At 43.3% G+C, this 25,432-nt stretch overlaps 1 protein-coding gene across 1 annotated transcript; it reads right to left on the reverse strand.

Annotated features, from left to right (window-relative positions):
* Positions 1-18,106: 18,106 nt before the first annotated feature.
* CXCL9 (C-X-C motif chemokine ligand 9) lies at positions 18,107-24,462 on the reverse strand. Its single transcript, XM_053594754.1, has 4 exons — positions 24,335-24,462; positions 23,132-23,258; positions 21,928-22,012; positions 18,107-20,274 (listed from the first exon to the last, which is right to left on the reverse strand). The coding sequence occupies exons 1-4, from the start codon at positions 24,396-24,398 to the stop codon at positions 20,170-20,172; spliced, it is 381 nt and encodes a 126-aa protein (XP_053450729.1). The 5' UTR covers positions 24,399-24,462; the 3' UTR covers positions 18,107-20,169.
* Between the last annotated feature and the right edge of the window lie 970 nt (positions 24,463-25,432).

A 25,432-nucleotide genomic window follows, 5' to 3' on the forward strand; every position in this document is an offset into this window, starting at 1 on the left:
TTGGTGAAGATGGTTGTATTTCATGTAAGTCTTGAAGGATGTGTAGGGCTTTGATATGAAGGAATACACAGAGGAAAAAGAAACAAGTCCCTCGGGACAGGTAATAACCTTCACACAGCCTATTAATATTATGTATATCAGAACTTTGTGGCATTCCTTGAGAAATCCTTTCTTATAAAATGAGGGCGTTGAACAAAGTCATTTCTCACACCAACCTCAAATCTTTTTTTTTTAATACTTGTATATGAAGGTGCCAGCCATGTAATAACCAATGGAAGCTTTCCTTTAAATTGATGCCAAGTATACTTTCTTTATTCATTTAATCTTATCCAAAGCAATAGTATCTGGGAATGATGGGTTTCATGTACTGGTTTTTTTTTTTCCCAGTACACGTCAAAATAGGATGAAATACATAAAATAGGTATTTTCATTGTTACAAAGGGGTCGTGACCCCCAGGTTGAGAACTGCTGTTGTAGAGAAAGAAAATCTCCTTTGTACTTTAGAAAAAAAGATCCTCAAGAATCTTTTTGGGGTGCAAGGAAACCTTTGGGGATGATGGATATATTTATTATCTGGATTGTGATATGGTGTTATAGATGCATACATATGTCAAAACTCATCAAATTGTACACTGTATAAGTAGTTTTCATATATAGGAGTTTTATCTTAATAAGGCTGTAAAATAAATAGACAAATACATTATTATTTTAAAAAATAAAGGATGAGATTTCATGTAAAAGCAGATATTGGCCACTCTTGGCAAATGCCTAGGAGTGGAATGGCTGGATCATGTGATAAGTTTATTTTTAACTTTTTAAAAACTGCCAATCTTTTTCTTGCACCATTTCATTACAACTGTTTTTATCAAGATCCCCAGTCTCTTCCATTTACTAAATGAGTTTTTGTTATCTTACCTGCAGTACCAGACACAGCTGGTCTCTCCCTTTCCCTAGGAACATACGTAGTGACAGGCCCTTACCTGGTCTCTTTCATCTTTCCTTTCCCTGACCTTGTATTTCCACGTTGTGGGCAGAGAGATCCTTAAATGGATCCTGTTACTCTTGTAGTTTCCCTTCTCAGAGTAAAAGTCAGTCTTTGTGGCATAGAAAGCTGTTATGGACTGTGTCGTTGTGTTCCCCAAAATCTGTATGTTCAAACCTTAACCCGCAGAGGGATGATATTAGGAGGTGGGGAGGAGTCCTCACAGCGACATTAGTATTCTTGTACAAAGAGACCCAGGCAAGCTTGCTTCCTTGCCTGCTGTCCACCATGTGAGGACACGAAGATGTCTGTCTGCGGATCAGGAAGAGGGCCCTCACCAGGCAGACACCCGCCTGCTTGATCCTGGGCTTCCCAGCTTTCAGAACTGCAAGAAATCAATGTTCATTCTTTGGGTCCCCCAGTCCTCAGTAATTTGTTATAACAGCCCAAACCTACACAAAATCCTGTTATGATCTGACCTACACTACCTCTCCCTCACTCTCCCCTTAGCCTACTCTGCCCCTTCCCTCAACACCCCCATGACCTCCCAGCTACCTCACCTGTGTCAGGCCCCCAGGTCTGCACAGCCGCTTTCTCTTCTGACGGACGCTCAGCAAGCCTTGCTCTCTCTCTCTTCAGCTCACGTAACAGCTTCTGAGAGACACTTCCTGACCCCACACCCTCCACTCAGCGCCCACTCCTTCCCTTGCCTCACTTTCTCCCCTGCCCTTCTCAGCCTCTGGCATATTGTGTATTCATTACCTTAGTTGTCCATTGTCTTTCTGCACCAGAATATGCGGCTAATGAAGACTTTCTGTTTTGTCCATGCTCCATCTGCAATGCAGAGAGCAATGCACGGCACACAGTAGGTCATCAGTTAACATTTGCTGAAGGAATGGATACATGAAGAATCTCTGAAGTCTCTTCCAGTGCTTCAACTGCATGGTTTATTGAAGCAGGAACTTAAAATATTTTGGATATAGATGGACAAAGTTGTCTCTCTCATTAAAACCAATATCAATTATGCTCAGAAATGCCAGGTGTGTGTCCTTTCCTAATTGAAACATGTGGTTTTGAAAAAAATTATTAGATTGGCCACTAGAGGGTGCTCAAACTTTACTTTTTAACGAAATTATAATGGTTTTTGACAAAATGACTACATGCAGACACAGGACAAATTTCAGTCCTTTGGATGCTAATTTCATTTTTCTTTCTCCACAGGCATCTCCCCCACCTTTTTATAGCTTGTGGGAACTACTTGGACAGTTTTATTTGATAAGGAATTAAGAAAATGAGACCTTTTGGGGGTCTTCTCATTTCTATCTCACCGTTTTTGGCAATCCTAAATTAGTTCCCATGAAATAAAATATTTTAATATATAAACATTTAAAGGGGCACAGGGAACGTCATTGAAAAGGTGGCTAAGTTAAACCATCTGGTATTCATTAAGCAAAAACTACAGGGTACTAGACAGAACACTGAAAGGGACAATGTTTCGGAGGAAAGTGTAGAGAAACCTTAGAGATCAAGGTCTCTGGTGCTTCTCTCTGCAGATGAGGAAAGCACCACCCAGAGAAGCCGTGGGACTTGCCCAGCCACCCAGCCAATGAGCGGCAAGACCTGGCTCCCTTCCAGTCGCTTGCTTTATAGACCTGTTTGTTCTTCCATCTCTAAGGTCCTTCCTTGTAGTCCAAGACTGTGTTAGGGACTAGGAGATAATAAAGAGAATAGCAGAGAATATGTGTTGATGTAAATAAAAAGGATGTCGTATGTAATCTGTGTCATTTAGGTCCTCCCGGAAAGCAGGCACAGAGAAGGAATCAGGTGTGCAACTGGCTTCCTAGGGAGCGAATAATTCCTGTGAACACAAATGTGGGAGGAAGCAGGGTGTGGGCAGAGACTGCCTCAGACGGGATGCAGACCCGCTAAGTCTTAGTCAACCCAATGGGACTCTCCCAATTAAAGGCCGCCCATCCGAGGAGTGGTGCAGTGGGCAGAAACAGCCAGGCTCCAGTGTTCCTCCTGGACTCAGTCATCGGCTAGAGGCGGCCTGATCAGTGCGTGGCCTTGTCTTGAAATTCAGGGTAAACTGAAAGTGCTGCAGCAGGGCCTGTGGGTTCACTGCCCTCCTTACGCTGAGCAAGGAGCCGCCTTCACCTTCCCTTCTGCCTGGGCCTGGGCCAGACCCTCCACTACTCCCCTCTACTGCCTGCCTTTCTGCTGCTCCAGGATCCCTACCATCCTCCCCAGCTGCCAGAGATGATTCCTGTTCCCACATTATCCAGAGAAATGTGTTTGCATTAACTTCCACACCACACAAACTCCTAGGACAGTTTGTGTCCCTCAGCAAAGACTCCAAACAAAGGAAATGGCTGCTCTGAAGTCAATTTTCAATTTTACAGGAGTGATTGCTGGTGTTTCTTTTTCTAAGTACCGATTTTTTTCCTCTAGTATATGGTTTACTTTGACATTTCTCCTCTCATCTTACAGATTTTGAGTTTTAGTTGTCCCCTCCAGAAGAAGTTCAAATTCTCTGCTCTAATGGTTAAGGAAAGCTGACGGCAGACAGCCGCACCTCCTCCACCCTGCCTTCTTACACGGGAGGCAGAGGCTAGGACCTAGTCCACCGCAGGTGGGGATACCAGAAATTCCTCCCCTTCTCTTTTTAAAGCAAAACAAATTCTTTACTAAAACAGGACACTTGAAACAGTATGTTACATTTATTTGTTTGTTTATTGAGACAGTCTTACTCTGTCCCCCTGGCTAGAGTGCGGTGGTGTCATCACAGCTCACAGCAACCTCCGACTCCTCAGTTCAGGTGATCCTCCTACCTCAGCCTCCCCAAGTAGCTGTAACTACAGGTGCCAGCCACAATAGGAAAAATAGCTTTTCTATTTTTAGTAGTGACGGGATCTTGCTCAGGCAGGTCTTAAACTCTTGAGCACAAGCAATCCACTCACTTGAGAGTGGGAAGTGAGGCCGCCTAGAGTGCTGGGATTACAGGCATGAGCCACCACACCTGGCAGTATCTTACATTTAAAGAAAAAGATTTTTTTAATCTATATAGCAAACTTAAAGAAAGCAAATCATTATGTACACGTGTAACTTGACACATTTCCCTCTAATCACCTGTCATTTTGGCCCCAGTTCATGATCTTATTCACAGACTTAGACTATTTCTTTGTGATTTACTTACTTCCTTAAAAGGTAGGGTCAAAAGCCCTCTTGGGAACTTCAAACTAACTTGGTATCAAAATGTTTCCTGTGACTTCCTTGCTTGAGATGAGTTAGTTGAGAGTAAAGAGGCTGCCTGTTTTCCCTCCTTATTTAATTTCATCCTCTCTGTACACAGGCCACAAAGGAAAGCAACAGTGCTCTAAAGCATCTGTAATTGCAATCTCTTTTTATCTTCCCTTCCAAAGAGAAAGCAACTTTCCATTTTCCCAGGAAGGATCAAGAAACCGCAAATAGCTTTCTCCCAGTTAACTGACCTAGAGATTGCTAGCATTTAAATTCAAAAGTATAAAGATTGAACACTTCTTACTGAGTCTGTTATCAATTCCTCTGGTGTATAAATTTTGTGAAGGTACGAACCACTTTCTAGTATACCAACATAACTTAAATTTTAACCAGATCAGTTCCTCCTAAAGTAGTCATGGGGGACAGGAGTAAATGTCAATGTGGCCTGGAGCGTTCTGGAACAGAGTCAAGAAAAAACAGGACTTGAATCTTAAGGGGGTGAGAGTCAGATGGGGATGGGGAGGAGGGCAGGTGGCTGCAAGAAATGAGCAAAGCTGAAAGCAGAAATGAGCCTGAGTTTAGATGCCCGTGATTACAGTAGTTGAGATTGATTTGGAAAATGCCCAAATGAGAAGTTAGGGTGAAGCATGTATCAATCAACTAAAAAAGACATATAAGTGCTTCTTAAATGCAGGCCGTGCTCCAGACGCCAAGGATGCAGCAGTGAGGAAGGCAAAGTTTCTACAGTCAAGGAATTTAAATACGTATATGTAGGAGGGTAGGGGTTAGAAATGACCACATACATTTTTTTTTTTAAGAGACAGAGTCTCACCCTTCAATAGAGTGCTATAGCGTCACAGCTCACAGCAACCTCCAGCTCTTGGGCTTAGGTGATTCTCTTCCCTCAGCCTCCCGAGTAGCTGGGACTACAGGCCCCCACCACAACGTGTGGCTACTTTTTTGTTGCAGTTTGGCCGGGGCCGGGTTTGAACCCACCACCCTCAGTATATGGGGCTGGTGCCCTACTCACTGAGCCACAGGTAAAAGAAATCACTCATGAGGAAGAATCAGCAGAAAACTCCAGGAAACGTGAAGAACCAGTCCAGAGCAACCCCTCCAAGGGACCATGAGGTAACTATTGCAAATGATTCTACCTATAAAGAAATGTTAGGAATGACAGAAAGGGAATTTAGAATACACATGATAAAAACAATGAAAGAAATGATGGAAACAATGAAGGAAACTGCTAATAAAGTGGAAAATAACCAAAAGGAAATCCAAAAACAGAATCAAATAAGAGATGAACGATATGAAGAATATAGAAAGGATATAGCAGAGCTGAAGGAACTGAAACAGTCAATTAGGGAACTTAAAGATGCAATGGAAAGTATCATCAACAAGTTAGACCATGCAAAAGAAATAATTTCCGTGGTAGAGGACAAAGTTCTTGAGATAACTCAGATAGTAAAAGAGGCAGAAAAGAAGAGAGAGAAAGCAGAATGTTCACTGTCAGAATTATGGGACTTTATGAAGCGTTCCAACATATGATTTATAGGAATCCCAGATGGGGAAGAAGAATGCCCCAGAGGAATGGAAGCAAGAAGACAATGGTCATGTATCTTTAATCTACTTAAACAGAACAATTTCCAACCCAGAATTCTGTACCCTGCTAAGCTAAGCTTTAAAATTGACAAAGAAATCAAATAATTTATGGATATACAAACATTGAGGAAATTCGCCAAAACAAGACCAGCTCTCCAGGAAATACTTCAACCTGTTCTACACACTGACCATCACAATGGATCAACAGCAAAGTAAGAACTCAGAAATTAAAGGACAGAACCAAACCTCCACACTGATGCAAAAGATAAAACTAAGCAATGGACTCTCACCAAATAAGATGAATAGAATACTACCATACTTATCAATTATCTCAATAAATGTTAATGGCTTGAATTCCCCACTGAAGAGACATAGATTGGCTGACTGGATTAAAAAGCCATCCATTTGCTGTCTGCAAGAAACACACCTGGCTTCAAAAGACAAATTCAAGCTCAGAGTCAAGGGTTGGAAGACAATTTTTCAGGCAAATGGAATTCAGAAGAAAAGAGGAGTTGCAATCTTATTTTCAGATACATGTGGATTTAAAGCAACTAAGGTCAAAAAAGACAAAGATGGTCACTTTATATTGGTCAAGGGAAAAATACAACAAGAAGACATTTCAATTCTAAATATTTATGCACCCAATTTAAATGCTCCCAGATTCTTGAAATAGACCTTACTCATTCTGAGCAATATGATATCTGATAATACCATAATAACAGGGGACTTTGACACTCCTCTTACAGAGCTAGACAGATCCTCTAAACAGAAATTAAACAAAGATATAAGAGATTTAAATGAGACCCTAGAACAACTGTGCTTGATAGACGCATATTGAACACTCCATCCCAAAGATAAAGAATATACATTTTTCTCATCACCCCATGGAACATTCTCCAAAATTGATCATATCCTGGGACACAAAACAAATATCAACAGAATAAAAAGAATTGAAATTTTACCTTGTATGTTCTCAGACCATAAGACACTAAAGGTGGAACTCAACTCTAACAAAAACATTCAACCCCGCACAAAGCCATGGAAATTAAGCAACCTTCTGTTGAATAACAGATAGGTGCAGGAAGAAATAAAACAGGAAATAATTAACTTCCTTGACCATAGCCACAATGAAGACACAAGCTACCAAAACCTGTGGGATACTGCAAAAACACTTTTGAGAGGAAAATTTATCACTTTAGATGCCTACATTCAAAAAACAGAAAGAGAGCACATCAACAAACTCACAAGCCATCTTATAGAATTGGAAAAAGAAGAACAATCTAAGCCTAAACCCAGTAGAAGAAAAGAAATATCCAAAATCAAATCAGAGATCAATGAAATTGAAAACAAAAGAATCATTCAGAAAAATTCATGAAACAAGGAGTTGGTTTTATGAAAAAATAAATAAAATAGATAAACCATTGGCCAGACTAACTAGAAATAGAAAAGTAAAATCGGAGGCGGAGCAAGATGGCAGCCGAGTAACAGCTTCCTTGCATCTGGGCACTGTGAGTCTGGGGAGATAGGACTCCAGGCATCTCTGGCTGGTGGGATCTGCCTATCATCATCCCTGAGAGGATACAGGGAGTCAGCGAGAGACTTCTGGACCCCAAGAGGAGGACTAAAACAGTGGAAAACCGGCAAGTGGTTGTGTGTGTTCAATCCGTCTAAACCCGCCCGCAACTGTAAGTTCAGTAGCAGCGAGACTGCAAACCAGAAAGGCCTTACCTGTGAACTGTTTTGGTGTCTTTGGACTTGGCACTCAACTGAACTGCCTTGGAGAGAGCCTGAGCGGGAGTGCGGAGAACTTTGGCCTTTGTTTAGGGCCCCAGTCTGAGCCGCTGAGCCAGACGGAGCTAATAGTGTTTGGCTCTGGGTCACAGGCAGCCATTGTGAGCGATCTGCCCCGGCAAGCTCCACCCTCAGGGTCGCAGAGCTAGAATTGGGTGGGAGCTGGTAACCCAGCGACCAAGTAGCTTAAGGGCGGGGTCTGAGCCGCCTTGCAGCCCTAACCCTCGGGGGCAGAGGGAGACCAGTTTTGGCACACAGGGTAAGTGGAGAGCCACTTCAGCAGTGATTCCAGCGACAAGCACTTCCCTGGGAAAGCTTCTGCTCAGCAAGTGAACAAGTTCAAAGTGCCTTTTAAGTGGGCTGAAGAGAGATTTAGGGTGTCTACCTGCTGGGGTTTGAGAAACTAGCAGCCTCCAGTCGTATCAGAACTGTTATTAACATCTCATACCCCAGAAGACCACGTGTTGCCCAGACAATATTCAATAACATATACATACTGCTTTGTTTTTGGTTGTGTTTTTTTTTTTGTTTGTTTATTTTGATGTTGTTGATTGTTGTTTTGTTGTTTAAGCTCAACCTTTTCCATACAGATCCTTTTTCTTTCTCAATTTTTCTAGTTTAATTATAATTTCCCATTGCTGCCTATTTCAATAATTAGAACTTCATTTTTGTTAGTGTTTCTACCGCTATTATTTGGTTTTCCACCCAATTTTATCCCGTAAAGTTTTCTGTTTGCTTGTTTTGGTTTGATTTATAGCATTTTTGTCTTTCCTCTCTACTTGGTGGAGGTGGGGTACTGTGTCTGATCAGGTTAGCAAAGAGCTGCTGACCTCAAAGGAACCACCCAAAGGGCACCCCCAGAAGGTGGGTTTTTTTTAAGGTTGTATGAAAGTACCCTACTGTACACCTATATTGCTCTGTCTCCCTCTTTCTGTGCCTCTCTTCTTTTTGTCAATATTCCTTTTACCCACCCCCTGTCCTTTCTCTATTTTTCTTTTTTTTTCTTTTCACTCGGTCCTCCTTTCTTTCATCCCTTTTTTGCTCTTCAACCTTCTCACCATTCTGGTCCTGTAACCATTAGTCCACAGGCATGAGAACTTAAAGACCAAGAGGAAGTGAAAGGAAAATTAGGGCAAGGAAATAGATAAAAGAAATCACTCATGAGGAAGAATCAGCAGAAAACTCCAGGCAACATGAAGAACCAGTCCAGAACAACTCCGCCAAGGGACCATGAGTAGCTACTGCAGAGGATCCCACCTATAAAGAAATGTTAGGAATGACAGAAAGGGAATTTAGAATACACATGTTGAAAACAATGAAAGAAATGATGGAAACAATGAAGGAAACTGCTAATAAAGTGGAAAATAATCAAAAGGAAATTCAAAAACAGAATCAAATAAGAGATGAACGATATGAAGAATATAAAAAGGATATAGCAGACCTGAAGGAACTGAAACAGTCAATCAGGGAACTTAAAGATGCAATGGAAAGTATCAGCAACAGGTTAGACCATGCAGAAGAAAGAATTTCAGAGGTAGAAGACAAAGTTTTTGAGATAACTCAGATAGTAAAAGAGGCAGAAAAGAAGAGAGAGAAAGCAGAACGTTCACTGTCAGAATTATGGGACTTTATGAAGCGTTCCAACATACGAGTTATAGGAATTCCAGAAGGGGAAGAAGAATGCCCCAGAGGAATGAAGCCATACTAGAAAATATCATAAAAGAAAATTTCCCAAATATCACCAAAGATTCTGACACACTGCTTTCAGAGGGATATCGGACCCCAGGTCGCCTCAACTCTAACCGAGCTTCTCCAAGACACATTGTGATGAACCTGTCCAAAGTCAAGACAAAAGAAAAGATTCTGCAAGCTGCCAGGAGTAAGCGCCAGTTGACCTACAGGGGCAAATCCATCAGAGTGATGGCAGACTTCTCTAATGAAACTTTCCAAGCAAGAAGACAATGGTCATCTACCTTTAATCAACTTAAACAGAACAATTTCCAGCCCAGAATTCTGTACCCTGCTAAGCTAAGCTTCAAAATTGATGGAGAAATCAAATCATTTACGGATATACAAACATTGAGGAAATTCGCCACAACAAGACCAGCTCTACAGGAAATACTTCAACCTGTTCTGCACACTGACCACCATAGTGGATCAGCAGCAAAGTAAGAACTCAGAAATTAAAGGACAGAACCTAACCTCCACACTGATGCAAAAGATAAAACTAAGCAATGCACTCTCACCAAATAAGACGAATAGAATACTACCACACTTATCAATTATCTCAATAAATGTTAATGGCTTGAATTCCCCACTGAAGAGACATAGATTGGTTGACTGGATTAAAAAACACAAGCCATCCATTTGCTGTCTGCAAGAAACACACCTGGCTTCAAAAGACAAATTCAAGCTCAGAGTCAAGGGTTGGAAGACAATTTTTCAGGCAAATGGAATTCAGAAGAAAAGAGGAGTTGCAATCTTATTTTCAGATACATGTGGATTTAAAGCAACTAAGGTCAAAAAAGACAAAGATGGTCACTTTATATTGGTCAAGGGAAAAATACAACAAGAAGACATTTCGATTCTAAATATTTATGCACCCAATTTAAATGCTCCCAGATTCTTGAAACAGACCTTACTCAGTCTGAGCAATATGATATCTGATAATAACAGGGGACCTTAACACTCCTCTTACAGATCTGGACAGATCCTCTAAACAGAAATTAAACAAGGATATAAGAGATTTAAATGAGACCTTAGAACAACTGTGCTTGATAGACACATATAGAACACTCCACCCCAAAGATAAAGAATATACATTCTTCTTATCACCCCGTGGAACATTCTCCAAAATTGATCATATCCTGGGACACAAAACAAATATCAACAGAATCAAAAGAATTGAAATTTTACCTTGTATCTTCTCAGACCATAAGGCACTAAAGGTGGAACTCAACTCTAACAAAAATGCTCGACCCCACCCAAAGGCATGGAAATTAAACAATCTTCTGTTGAATAACAGATGGGTGCAGGAAGAAATAAAACAGGAAATCATTAACTTCCTTGAACATAACAACAATGAAGACACAAGCTACCAAAACCTGTGGGATACTGCAAAAACAGTTTTGAGAGGAAAATTCATCGCTTTAGATGCCTACATTCGAAAAACAGAAAGAGAGCACATCAACAATCTCACAAGAGATCTTATGGAATTGGAAAAAGAAGAACAATCTAAGCCTAAACTCAGTAGAAGAAAAGAAATATCCATAATCAAATCAGAGATCAATGAAATTGAAAACAAAAGAATAATTCAGAAAATTAATGAAACAAGGAGTTGGTTTTTTGAAAAAATAAATAAAATAGATAAACCATTGGCCAAACTAAAGAGGAATAGAAAAGTAAAATCTCTAGTAACCTCAATCAGAAACAATAAAGGGGAAATAACAACTGATCCCACAGAGATACAAGAGATCATCTCTGAATGCTACCAGAAACTCTATGCCCAGAAATTTGATAATGTGAAGGAAATGGATCAATATTTGGAATCACACCCTCTCCCTAGACTCAGCCAGGAAGAAATAGAGCTCCTGAACAGACAAATTTCAAGCACTGAGATCAAGGAAACAATAAAAAATCTTCCAACCAAAAAATGCCCTGGTCCAGATGGCTTCACTCCAGAATTCTATCAAACCTTCAAGGAAGAGCTTATTCCTGTACTGCAGAAATTATTCCAAAAAATTGAGGAAGAAGGAATCTTCCCCAACACATTCTATGAAGCAAACATCACCCTGATACCAAAACCAGGAAAAGACCCAACCAAAAAGGAGAATTTCAGACCAATCTCACTCATGAATATAGATGCAAAAATTCTCAACAAAATCCTAGCCAATAGATTACAGCTTATCATCAAAAAAGTCATTCATCATGATCAAGTAGGCTTCATCCCAGGGATGCAAGGCTGGTTTAACATACGCAAGTCCATAAACGTTATCCACCATATTAACAGAGGCAAAAATAAAGATCACATGATCCTCTCAATAGATGCAGAAAAAGCATTTGATAAAATCCAGCATCCTTTTCTAATTAGAACACTGAAGAGTATAGGCATAGGTGGCACATTTCTAAAACTGATTGAAGCTATCTATGACAAACCCACAGCCAATATTTTACTGAATGGAGTAAAACTGAAAGCTTTTCCTCTTAGAACTGGAACCAGACAAGGTTGTCCTCTGTCACCTTTACTATTCAACGTAGTGCTGGAAGTTCTAGCCAATACAATTCGGCAAGACAAGGAAATGAAGGGAATCCAAATGGGAGCAGAGGAGGTCAAACTCTCCCTCTTTGCTGACGACATGATCTTATACTTAGAGAACCCCAAAGACTCAACCACAAGACTCCTAGAAGTCATCAAAAAATACAGTAATGTTGCAGGATATAAAATCAATGTCCACAAGTCAGTAGCCTTTGTGTACACCAATAACAGTCAAGATGAGAAGCTAATTAAGGACACAACTCCCTTCACCATAGTTTCAAAGAAAATGAAATACCTAGGAATATACCTAACGAAGGAGGTGAAGGACCTCTATAAAGAAAACTATGAAATCCTCAGAAAGGAAATAGCAGAGGATATTAACAAATGGAAGAACATACCATGCTCATGGATGGGAAGAATCAACATTGTTAAAATGTCTATACTTCCCAAAGCAATCTACCTATTCAATGCCATTCCTATCAAAATACCAACATTGTACTTTCAAGATTTGGAAAAAATGATTCTGCATTTTGTATGGAACCGGAAAAAAACCCGTATAGCTAAGGCAGTTCTTAGTAATAAAAATAAAGCTGGGGGCATCAGCATACCAGATTTTAGTCTGTACTACAAAGCCATAGTGGTCAAGACAGCATGGTACTGGCACAAAAACAGAGACATAGACACTTGGAATCGAATTGAAAACCAAGAAATGAAACTAACATCTTACAACCACCTAATCTTCGATAAACCAAACAAGAACTTACCTTGGGGGAAAGACTCCCTATTCAATAAATGGTGTTGGGAGAACTGGATGTCTACATGTAAAAGACTGAAACTGGACCCACACCTTTCCCCACTCACAAAAATTGATTCAAGATGGATAAAGGACTTAAATTTAAGGCATGGAACAATAAAAATCCTCCAAGAAAGCATAGGAAAAACACTGGAAGATATTGGCCTGGGGAAAGACTTCATGAAGAAGACTGCCATGGCAATTGCAACAACAACTAAAATAAACAAATGGGACTTCATTAAACTGAAAAGCTTCTGTACAGCTAAGGAGACAATAACCAAAGCAAAGAGACAACCTACACAATGGGAAAGGATATTTGCATATTTTCAGTCAGACAAAAGCTTGATAACTAGGATCTATAGAGAACTCAAATTAATCCACATGAAAAAAGCCAACAATCCCATATATCAATGGGCAAGAGACATGAATAGAACTTTCTCTAAAGACGACAGACGAATGGCTAACAAACACATGAAAAAATGTTCATCATCTCTATATATTAGAGAAATGCAAATCAAAACAACCCTGAGATATCATCTAACCCCAGTGAGAATGGGCCCACATCACAAAATCTCAAAACTGCAGATGCTGGCGTGGATGTGGAGAGAAGGGAACACTTTTACACTGCTGGTGGGACTGCAAACTAGTACAACCTTTCTGGAAGGATGTATGGAGAAACCTCAAAGCACTCAAGCTAGACCTCCAATTTGATCCTGCAATCCCATTACTGGGCATCTACCCAGAAGGAAAAAAATCCTTTTATCATAAGGACACTTGTACTAGACTGTTTATTGCAGCTCAATTTACAATCGCCAAAATGTGGAAACAGCCTAAATGCCCACCAACCCAGGAATGGATTAACAAGCCATGGTATATGTATACCATGGAATACTATTCAGCCATTAAAAAAAATGGAGACTTTACATCCTTCGTATTAACCTGGATGGACGTGGAAGACATTATTCTTAGTAAAGCATCCCAAGAATGGAGAAGCATGAATCCTATGTACTCAATTTTGATATGAGGACAATTAATGACAATTATGGTTATGGGGAGGGGGAACAGAACGAGGGAAGGAGGGAGGTGGGTGGGGCCTTGGTGTGTGTCACACTTTATGGGGGCAAGACATGATTGCAAGACGGACTTTACCTAACAATTGCAATCAGTATAACCTGGCTTATTGTACCCTCAATGAATCCCCAACAATAAAATAAAAGATAATTTCAGATGGTGATGAAGTTTGATCATTGTATCTGATCACAATTAAAAAAGATTAAGTAGACCATAGCTTCCAGGCTGTGTACCTTTCTAAGTAAAATTAGGGCATCCCATATGTGGATGCTATATTCTTGGTAGATTGTGTTAGCATTAGTATCTTCTGTATGAGTTTCTCAGCAGAAGCTTTTAGAGCCGCTTGCCCTCCTGGGGAAGCTGGCTGAGTCAGCACCCTGTCTACCTCATCATCTTTAAATCCCCTCCCTTTGCACACGGTGCAGAAAGTGGATGACACGGACCATTTCCTCTCAGTTGAAGGTGTCTCACTATTTCCTCAGGCAATTAGCACATGACACACACTTTACAGTGGATTTTCTTTCTTATTTTTTTAGATGAAAATGCAAGTTCTAAATATTTTTATTGCATCCTCCCCATAGGATGTACATACCCCCTGTGGAAATCACTACCACAACCAGGATCTGGGGAGAGGATGGCTATGTACCTGAGGGTGATAAGGGAAGGGGACTCTACTGTGAAATGACATTGAAACTAAAGCTTAGATGATGAGGTAAGAACCGCCAGGCATGAAGGGTGCGGGTCAGTTTTGGAAGTGGAGCCGCTCTGAATACTCTGAGGAGACGGGATTTACTGCAGGGAGTGGCTCTTACTGACCAGGGAGGGTCTCTGGAAGGGAAGATCTGGAGGGGAGAGCTGAGGAATTGGAGAAGGGATCAGAGTCCATCAGAATCACCGGAATAGTTTGACAAATCAGAGCTTGGGAGAAAATCCAATAAACCATGTCTGTCCGGCTGCCAAGTTGGGACTGCCAGCATCTATGGGAGCTGTTGGTTCTGTGAACTGCTATCTGCTGGGGGACGTGGGACCACAGCTGATCAGGAGGTGGGCAGCAGTTCTGAGATGGACTGAACTTGGAGGGAAGAGCAAAGAGCAGCTAGGGTCCACTGGACACGCCTGTGTCTGCCACATGTCACCTTGAGGTGAAGGGTTTCTCCTTCACTAGGGTCCATTGGACACGCCTGTGTCTGTCAACATGTCACATCCAGGTTAAGGGTTTCTCCTTCACTTCTGTTTTCCAAATCTCATCCAAGTCCCTCTTTGGCTAACTCTAACCTAGAACTCCACGGGGAAGGGGATTCTGGCAAATACACCTAACCAGGTTGTACAGCACCACCCAGAGCAGAGGGAAGGAGACATGGAAAGGCCCTGAGATGGAAATGAACTTGATCTGCTCAGGAGTCTGAGGAAAGAAGTGAGGCTGAGGCTCCGTGGGGTGGGGGTGGGGGGTCAGGAGGAGGCATAGGATCCCGAAGCAGGCAGGGCCCAGCGCAGGTGGGGCCAGCTCATCCTGTGTTTTGATTTAATTCTAAATCGCAGGATTTTAAATAAGGTGGTGGCACTCTGTGAATTATTCTTTAGCAATATGATTCTGGCTGCCATGGATGTTAGGGAAGCAAGAGAAAAGTTGAGGAAAAAGAGAGAGCAGGAAAATAGGAGTGAAGTGACCCAAGAAAGAGACAAGGGTGGTCTAGATGGAAATTATAAACAGGTGGATATAAAGGACTAGTCAGGAAGACTTTTAGTTCCTTTTAATCAACATATTTTTTTCAGTCCTGGAAACAATTCTGTGTGGGATACGGGATACATTCTGTTGCAAGGCAGGTGCAGCAGAAATAAGTGGCCAGGAGGGTGGGGGACGGACGCCGAGGACACACGGACGCCTGTGCCGAGCCTGCTCTTCAGGAGGATGGGGGACGGACGCCTGTGCCGAGCCTGCTCCTCAGGAGGGCGGGGGACGGACGCAGAGGACACACGGACGCCTGTGCCGAGCCTGCTCTTCAGGAGCGTGGGGGACCGACGCAGAGGACCACGGACGCCTGTGCCGAGCCTGCTCCTCAGGAGGGTGGGGGACGGACGCCGAGGACACACGGACGCCTGTGCCGAGCCTGCTCCTCAGGAGGGTGGGGGACGGACGCCGAGGACACACGGACGCCTGTGCCGAGCCCGCTCCTCAGGAGGGCGGGGGACGGACGCAGAGGACACACGGACGCCTGTGCCGAGCCTGCTCTTCAGGAGCGTGGGGGACCGACGCCGAGGACACACGGACGCCTGTGCCGAGCCCGCTCCTCACGAGGGTGGGGGACGGACGCCGAGGACACACGGACGCCTGTGCCGAGCCTGCTCCTCAGGAGGGTGGGGGACGGACGCCGAGGACACACGGACACCTGTGCCGAGCCTGCTCCTCAGGAGGGTGGGGGACGGACGCCGAGGACACACGGACAACTGTGCCGAGCCTGCTCCTCAGGAGCGTGGGGGACCGACGCAGAGGACCACGGACGCCTGTGCCGAGCCTGCTCCTCAGGAGGGTGGGGGACGGACGCCGAGGACACACGGACAACTGTGCCGAGCCCGCTCCTCAGGAGGGTGGGGACGGACGCCGAGGACACACGGACGCCTGTGCCGAGCCCGCTCCTCAGGAGGGTGGGGGACGGACGCCGAGGACACACGGACAACTGTGCCGAGCCCGCTCCTCAGGAGGGTGGGGGACGGACGCCGAGGACACACGGACGCCTGTGCCGAGCCCGCTCCTCAGGAGGGTGGGGGACGGACGCCGAGGACACACGGACGCCTGTGCCGAGCCCGCTCCTCAGGAGGGTGGGGGACGGACGCCGAGGACACACGGACGCCTGTGCCGAGCCCGCTCCTCAGGAGGGTGGGGGACGGACGCCGAGGACACACGGACGCCTGTGCCGAGCCCGCTCCTCAGGAGGGTGGGGACGGACGCCGAGGACACACGGACGCCTGTGCCGAGCCCGCTCCTCAGGAGGGTGGGGACGGACGCCGAGGACACACGGACGCCTGTGCCGAGCCCGCTCCTCAGGAGGGTGGGGGACAGACGCCGAGGACACACGGACGCCTGTGCCGAGCCCGCTCCTCAGGAGGGTGGGGGACAGACGCCGAGGACACACGGACGCCTGTGCCGAGCCCGCTCCTCAGGAGGGTGGGGACGGACGCCGAGGACACACGGACGCCTGTGCCGAGCCCGCTCCTCAGGAGGGTGGGGGACGGACGCCGAGGACACACGGAAGCCTGTGCCGAGCCCGCTCCTCAGGAGGGTGGGGGACGGACGCCGAGGACACACGGACGCCTGTGCCGAGCCCGCTCCTCAGAAGGGTGGGGGACGGACGCCGAGGACACACGGACGCCTGTGCCGAGCCCGCTCCTCAGAAGGGTGGGGGACGGACGCCTGTGCCGAGCCCGCTCCTCAGGAGGGTGGGGGACGGACGCCGAGGACACACGGACGCCTGTGCCGAGCCCGCTCCTCAGGAGGGTGGGGGACGGACGCCGAGGACACACGGACGCCTGTGCCGAGCCTGCACAGTGAGGTTAAAGCATATACTCAACCAAGATCACCAGGCTCACACACAGAGGGTCCCTGACCCTAACCCTGTGTCTCAGAATCCAGAATCTTAGTTCTTTCCGCAGTACCCTGCTGCCCTTAGGCTAAGGCCTTTGTGGGAGTGCGTGTTACCGTTAGCCACTGTTAGCCGTGCAGTCGCCCGTCTGTGTGACCTCTCACTGCACCTCCAGTGCACAGATGATCTCTCCATGCACTCTGTCTTCTCGGAGACTCCTCACTGCTTAGGGCCTCTGGCCCGAGTTTCCTGGACTCTTAAATAACTTATCCCGTATTTGAGAGTTCACCAACACTACTTGAGTTTTTATAATAGTTTTTTAGAGATGGGGTTCTCGTTCTCTTGCCTGAGCCCCAGTGCAGCGTAACTCACTGCAGCCTTGAACTCCTGGGCCCAGGCGCTCCCCTGCCTCAGGAGTGACTGCGATTATAGGCGCCTGCCAATGCCGGCGAGGCTTTATAACTAAACACACACAATTTTAGAAAAGAGAAAAGAATTAAGACATTTTGGTTTTCAGAATGTGTATCTCATTGGAATAGTGTTACCTTTGAGGGCTAGGAAACAAATTTAATTCCACATAACTCTTATAATTCAATGTTGTCATATTTTTCATTGAAGGTTTTTTTCTGTCCCCAAGAAGCCCTTTACAAGGCTTTCATGTGTTTATCTCAATTTATGTTGCATCTTATTTGAGATGAAAGCTAAAAAGTAAACAATAAGGACAAGTTAGATTATTGCACATTCAATAGTTGAAGGGCATGTTCAAGACAAAGAAAAACAAAACTCATTTTCTGATCAATGGACTATTTATTGCTACCATTACCTTTTAATACAGAAAATATTCCAAAGTACAAGGTATATATGCCAATACTGCTTTGAACTTAAAAATTACTTGCTTTTAGAATACACATGTATATATAAATGATCATAATGTGTGCATACATATATATTTACCCCTAGATACATAGTGAAAACATGGTCTCTGGTTATGAGTTAAACACTGTTTACTGTGATATGCAAGGTAAATGACTCTTAAATTATAGAACATTTAGAATTCTTAGGGAAGTTACAAGGAAGGAAGTTAGGAGTTTCATGATTATATAAAACATTTGGATGGAATTACTACTGGGCAGCACTCAACATCATCAGTATTGTGAGGGGTGATAAAATTTGGGGAAATGGGTATAGGTTTAAACTCTGGCCAAAGCCATCCTTTCCTACATGATTCACTAATTTTCTAATCAAAATATCTTTCTCTTTAAGGAGATTTCTGGGCCCCAGGCACGTCTTCACTCACAGAGAGTGCTGCTCCTGGAAGCTCACATGTCTCGCTGTTCCCTTTCTTCATGAGAGCTGGTGTGGTAACTGATATCACGATACACACTCCACAACAAGTTAAACTGACAATACAATTTATACTTGTCTAAAATGAGTTTTGAAAAGGATCTTAGTGGCTATTTTGTTAGACCATAGAAAGCTGAGGCTTGTCAGGAACAGTATTGAAGGAACTTTTGTACTGGGAGGGGAGGAGTTTGGCCACTGGCTGATCTCCAAAGCCCTTTTTAGTGTGAGATTCTGTGATTCTAGGTGTCTCATATATTTTATGAACTCAGTTGTGAATTCCCACCAGTATTAATTATTATAGTGCTAATAATACAAGGATGTTGCGTCATCCCTGGTCCCTGCAGTATCTGTGGCCTGATGCTAACGGGTAAGGAGCTCGGGGACTAGCCGACATGGAGTGGCTAGGAAGTAGCCAAGGCCACCTCTGAGAAGATGGCCCCATTGCCCTCCTACCTGTAACAACTACAATTAAGACAATATTGATAACCTAGTTCCACAGTATTATTATGCATGGTGGCAGATTCAGGGAGATAAACCAAGGCCTCGGCTCTCAAGGAGTTGACAATCTAGTTGGACAGCTAGGATAAACACTCCCCAATTAGTTAGCTAACAATCAAGGGCTCACCCATGGGGTACTAAACACAGTGAAATAGGAGTTTTAAGATAATGTGAGTGTCCAGAGGAGTTGTATTTGAGAGGCAGGATTTGAACTGAGTCTTGAAGACTGGGCTGACTGAAGCTGGGTGGGGAGATGAAAGCACTCCCATGGGACGCTGGGGAAAGTGAGAAAGGAGCAGACCTGGGTGGATGCGAGAGGATGGCATGCTGCTGGGGAGAAGGCAGGCTTGGACCCCGCTAGGGTGGGGAGGGCTGGCTTGAAGGAAGCAAAGGGGAACCGTAACAAGTACAGTGGTCAGCCTGGGCAGGCAAGATGGGAGCCACATGGCTTCAAATGCCAGGAAGGAGGTTCTGAAAGCCAGACAATGGTGGTCTGCAGTGGGAATACCTAGAAACAGCCAGCTTGGATCCCCCAGACATGGTATGTGAGGACTGTGGACAGATTCAAATGTAGATGCTGGCCACTGGCAGCTTGGCGAAGTCCAGCTCTACTTCAAACTGCTTGGCTCCCAGCGTGCTAACAGGCCTGGTGCTTGCAGACTCATGCCTCAGAATACTCTCTGGAGGCCACAGTTCCAGGGCCCAGGAAGCCGGAGGTTACTTTCCCAGATAGCTGTTGTGTGGGATGAGGTTGTGTGGGCATCTGTCCAGATGGGGGTGTTACTAAGATTGTTATCTTAAGCATGATGAAACTCAGCTGGTTGGGGGTACAGAACAAAGACAGCAATTCTTAACATTTAGATTTTTAAAATTGACTTTTTAACTTTAGTTACAATTTCAAAATAATATTTTAATTTTCTAATCAAATTACTAAGCCATCCTCTTTTGAAATTATTTCAGTATCATTACAATGAAACATTTTTAACACAAAATAACGTGTTGGTAAAGTGGTCTCTTATGTAGTCTTCTTTTGACGAGGACGTCGAGATTTTTTACCTCTCAGAATTTTCTTGGTTTTTTCATATTTTTTCCCTTTCTTTTGCTTTTTCTTTTGGCTGATCTGTGAGGAGTGGGAAGGAAAAAAGAGCAAAGTTTCTGAATCTTACCATTTATATTTTCCTTTATTGGCTCAGTGCCTGTGGCTCTAGTGGCCAGGGCACCAGTCACATACACCGGAGCTGGTGGGTTTGAATCCAGCCCCGGCCCACCAAACAACAATGACAACTACAACCAAAAAATAGCCAGGTGTTGTGGTAGGCACCTGTAATCCAAGCTACTTGGGAGGCTGAGGCAAGAGAATTGCTTAAGCCCAAGAGTTTGAGGTTGCTGTGAGCTGTGATGCCATAGCACTCTACCCAGGGTGACATCTGAGACTCTGTCTCGAAAAAAAATAATATATTTCCCTTTATTATATTTATCTTTTTTTTTTGAAACAGAGTCTCACTATGTCCCTGGGTAGAGTGCCGTAGTGTCACAGCTCACAACAACCTCAAACTCATGGGCTCAAGCAATGCTCTTGCCTCAGACTCCTGAGTAGCTGCGATTACAAGGCATCTGCCACAACACCCGGATAGTTTTTCTATTTTTAGCAGAGACAAGGGCTTTCTCTTGCTCATACTGGTCTGTAACTCCTGACCTTAAGCAATTCACCAGTCTCAGCCTCCTAGAATGCTAGGATTATAGGCCTGAGCCACCACCCCTGGCTATATTTGGACTCTTAACCATGGTATTTCTTTATCTTCAAAACCAGTGGAAAGCTGTTTCACGCTCAGAGGGAATCTGTTAGACTCTCTCTACTTTGCGCACTTTGAGCAGGAGGCAAAGCCTTCCAACTGGCCGTCTCTTGTCTGCTCTCCTCCCGACCTTGCTTACTACCCACCTACCCCACCCACAACCCTACGAAGTTGCTATTATTATCATCTATTGATACTTTTTACATATGAGGAGGCCAAGGCTTGGACAAGGGGACTTACCCAAAGGTGGACATCTAGTATACGACAGAACCACAATGTGTCAGATTCCGGAACCCAATCCCCAATCTCCTGACCCAATATTCTGTGGTTTTCTTAACGCATCGTGCAGGATTCTTCCCACGTGGTTGTGGTCTATCTGTAGGCCTTAATGCAATCCCTTCCTTCCCTTTACACCCCCTCCAGCCACAGTGCTGAGGGCTCCCTGAACACAAGCAAGAGCAGGGGCTCTCTCACATTCTACTCTTTGGTCCTTCCCGGTCAATTACTTATCCTTCGAAACACAAATCACATATCACCCAATGTGAGAATCTTCCTTGACACTTCCTCCCTCCCCGTCCTTCCTCTGTAATCTCCAAGATTCTTGCACAGACCTCTGTATTTCTCACATTGTTTCATTATTACTTATTCGCATATTTTCTACAGAAGGAAAGGACTGTAGCAACTCATTACTTTTGCTCCTCTGTGCCTACCATTCAATTGGTTACATATTCATCACATTGAATAAGGACGGCAAGCTCCCTGTCCTCACAGAACACACATTCTAGTGGAGACAGACAAGTGATACTGCATGCAGGAACGCAAAGAACAAAATAGCATGAGTGAAAAATTTATCTTTAAAAGAACTACATAGAGTCTTATCTTCCAAACTTAATTTCTAAAAGAAAGAAAATTCTGGGCTTCCTTTTCTTTTGGTTTTTAAATTCCCGTATGTGCTATGCTCTTCCTTTTCACAAACCCACCTGTTTCTCCCACTCTTTCACTAATTTCTTCACATCTGCAGAATCTGGGTTTAGACACAATTGATCTCCATTCTTCATTGCAGCACTGCCAAGGAAAAAGAAACATGATTTTATTGCCCTGTGTATAATTTAAATGCCTTCTTCCAGAATAATGAAAATCAGTATGAATTTTGCTGATTTTTTTTCCTAAGGAAACTACTTATAATGAAATGTTTTCTTAGGACAAGATAAACAGACTGATTGAATTTTTGAAATTACTTACAGCAGACCCTCCAGGAGCACTTTAAATTATTTTTTCTGTAATTTCTCTGTATAGTCTGAGAATAAGAATAGCCATTCTATAAATCATCTCTGATTTAGGTATCGAAAGACTTAAAGTAGACATACCCTCTAACCTAGCAGTTCTAATCTCTAGAAAGGTATTAACAGGAAAAGATTAAAGATGAAACACTGTCACAGTAACAGTTTGATTTCAATAGCAAAATTTGGAAAGGACCTACATTTCCAACAATAAGCATTGGTCATGTAAATTATGGCACATCCGTATGATTGAATACAATGGGGCCATTAAAAATGATGCTAGGAAAAAATGACATTATTGGAGGTTTACTGACATGAGTAAATGTGCATGATATAGTGTTCACGAAAAGGCAGTGTATAAAACAGTATTAGTATGGGGCGGCACCTATGGCTCAAAGGAGTAGGGCACCGGAGGTGGCGGGTTCAAGCCCAGCCCTGGCCAAAAACTGCAAAAAAACCCCAAAAAACCAGTATTAGTATATTCTTTTATTTGGTATGTGTATTATGTATATAAATGCACATTTATATATTTTGTATCTACACATGCATATGTGCATGAAGAAAAAGGGGAGACTTGGGAAACTATATGCCAAAGAGTTACCAGTTTTTGTCATTGAATGACAGGATTATAAATAATTTTTATTTTCTTCTTTTGGGTTATCTCCATTAAACATTTTCTCAAATAAACATGGTATTATGCTTTGGTAATATATCATTCTTGGTTCCTAATTTACCAGAAATTCCTTGTTTTTCTAGAGAAGAAAAGGAGCAGCCCAAATTTATCCCGGGGCTACTAACTGAATTTTAAGTATCCGTATGGACAAGCACTCTAAGGGGAAGGTCCATGCTAATCTAACATCCCCTGCCAATGTGGAGCGTGTGTGTTAGATGGATTTTTACTTACATGATTTCAGTTTTCTCGCAGGAAGGGCTAGGGGCAAACTGTTTAATTTCTTTCAAGGACTTTAGATGGATGGTCCCTTGGCTAGTGCTGATGCAGGAACAGCGTCCATGCCTCATGACTGGGGTTCCTAAGGAAAAGAAAAAGAGAGCGCATCCGTGTAGGACAACGTCTCCGCGTAGGTGCTCCGGCAAAAGGACACATTTGAATCAGTCACGATTATTGCTATTATTTAGTGAATGCTTGTAAATCATCGCCACAAACTTTTGAAGAAGGTATTATCTCCATTGGACAGATAAGGAAGTTCATATACACAAAGAACAAAGTCATACAGCTTTCAGGGGGCAGGGGAGGGTTTTTGCTCAGGTCTGTTGAGTCCAAAGGTGCTGCTCTTACTTACCATACTTTACGAACTTAGTAGAAAAAAGGGACTTTCACAATATTTAATAAATCCTTATCATAGGTCAGATAATTAACCTGTGCTGTGCTGATCAGTTTCTTCAGCAGCTCCCAAAGCAACAGCTTTGGATACATTATCCAACTTTAGGGATAGAATTGGTTTGGTGTTGGACTGAAAGCACTACCTTAATAATCAATTACCACTTCCATCCTCAGCCTCCCTTCTCCCCACTGCATTGCTTCTCAATAGTGCTGTAAACTTTAGAAAACTCTTTAAAATGTTAACTTTAAACCTTCATTTTTAGATTCACTCAACATATATTTACACGGCACTTACATCCACTGTGTAGGAGGTAGAAATACATCACCACAGAGTTTCCATTCTGCAGGTGAGGAAGTTGGGGGCTAGAAAGGTTAAGTCATTTGCCCAGGGTAACAAGGTAGTTAGTAAACAGATTAGGGACAACCTCTCTGATTTTGGGCTGAATCCTTAATTAATTACAAATGCACTTATCAAGAAAAAGTATCAGGGAAAAGAAAATAAATTAGGAGACAGAAAGTTTCAGCTCATAATCCCGCAGTTAAACAAACATGTATTGAGCTCTCACTAGGCATTCACACACCTAGACTACAAAGATTGTGCTTGACTTGGCAGACCCAAGTTATGAACTTTGGATAACCAACAATACCATCAAGAAGCTTTTATGACCCATCAACATGCAGAACATTCGTCTTTATCTGCTGAATGAGATAGCAAGTGATTCCCTTCTCTGACTTTATAACCTAATATAACTCAGAGTCCCTTACCTTGAACTCCAAACAGAGCAAAGAAGATGATGCCGAAGAGGAAAGGAACACCACTTTTCTTCATAGTGGTAGGATGGAGTTCTACTAAGTCACGCCTGTATTGGATTTCAAGCCTGAGAAATTCTTCAGAGAACATGATTCTGGGAATCATATTTATTTAGGAAATCCATTTCCCTCCTAAAGTTTGATTGGCTGGCATCCTTAGCTGATCTAGCTAAACTGACTGTGAACTTGGTTGTACTGGGGGAAACCCAACTTTCAAATCCAAGGGAATTTCTGCATGTTTTACTTCCATTTCACATAAATGGGTCGTTTATAGTAAGGGATGTGAAACGGCCCACACTCACAGCTGCTCACCTGGGTGAAGAACGGTTATATAAGGAACACACTAATGTCATATAATAAAGGTTGGGAATGTGGTTTCCGGATGGACATATTAAAGTGCAGGCAAGTAATACATTTTTCAAAGTCCCTTACTATTTCTGACATTCCTTCTGCATAACATTTGGTCAGATTTATCTTACACATGTATTGCCCATCCATCAACTAAAAGCACCTTTGTTTCTTCAGGAACCAGACCCTTTTCTACTAGTGGTAAACTCATTGTGTGTCACTGGCGCCACCATTTGTTTTTGTTTTCAAATAGGTAGTTAGAATGGGATTCAGCCAAATGTAAGAGACACAAATTGACTAACAGTGGCTAACTGTTAACAGCCACTTATTTTTCTCTGTCAGAGGTAAGTGGACCAGTACTTGTATGGTAGCTCTTTTCCACGAGGTCTTCCAGGCTCCTCCCATCTTGTTTTACTACCACAGCTACACTGTCTAGATTGCTGTCCTCATGCCCACGGACAAAAGTGGCTTGCCCCCATGTCCATTTTTCTGGTGAGAAGGCAGAAAAAGGGCATTGGTCTCTTTCTTAGACCCATCCTAGACGTTGCACCCATCATTTTCCGTCACTCTATGGGGCAGATTTTATTCACAGGGCTACACCTAGCTGCAGAAGTTGAGAAGTTAAGAAGTGTGAATTCTTTATTTCTTTTTTTTTGGCAATGCAACAAAGTTTATTGAGGAAGAAAAAGATAGGTTTACAGAGCA

Source organism: Nycticebus coucang, chromosome 1 (genome assembly GCF_027406575.1).
Source record: "Nycticebus coucang isolate mNycCou1 chromosome 1, mNycCou1.pri, whole genome shotgun sequence".
In the NCBI taxonomy this organism is placed as follows: Eukaryota; Metazoa; Chordata; class Mammalia; order Primates; family Lorisidae; genus Nycticebus; species Nycticebus coucang.

Bases quoted from the DNA above. Each gene is read 5' to 3' on its own strand.
- CXCL9 (XM_053594754.1), bottom strand. From the start codon at position 24,398: ATGAAGAAAAGTGGTGTTCCTTTCCTCTTCGGCATCATCTTCTTTGCT. The intron at 23,259-24,334 runs GTAAGGGACTCT...TCTTTTCCTTAG, and splicing joins TGCTCTGTTTGGAGTTCAAG to GAACCCCAGTCATGAGGCAT. The intron at 20,275-21,927 runs GTGGGTTTGTGA...CACTCCTCACAG, and splicing joins TGAAAGAGTGGGAGAAACAG to ATCAGCCAAAAGAAAAAGCA.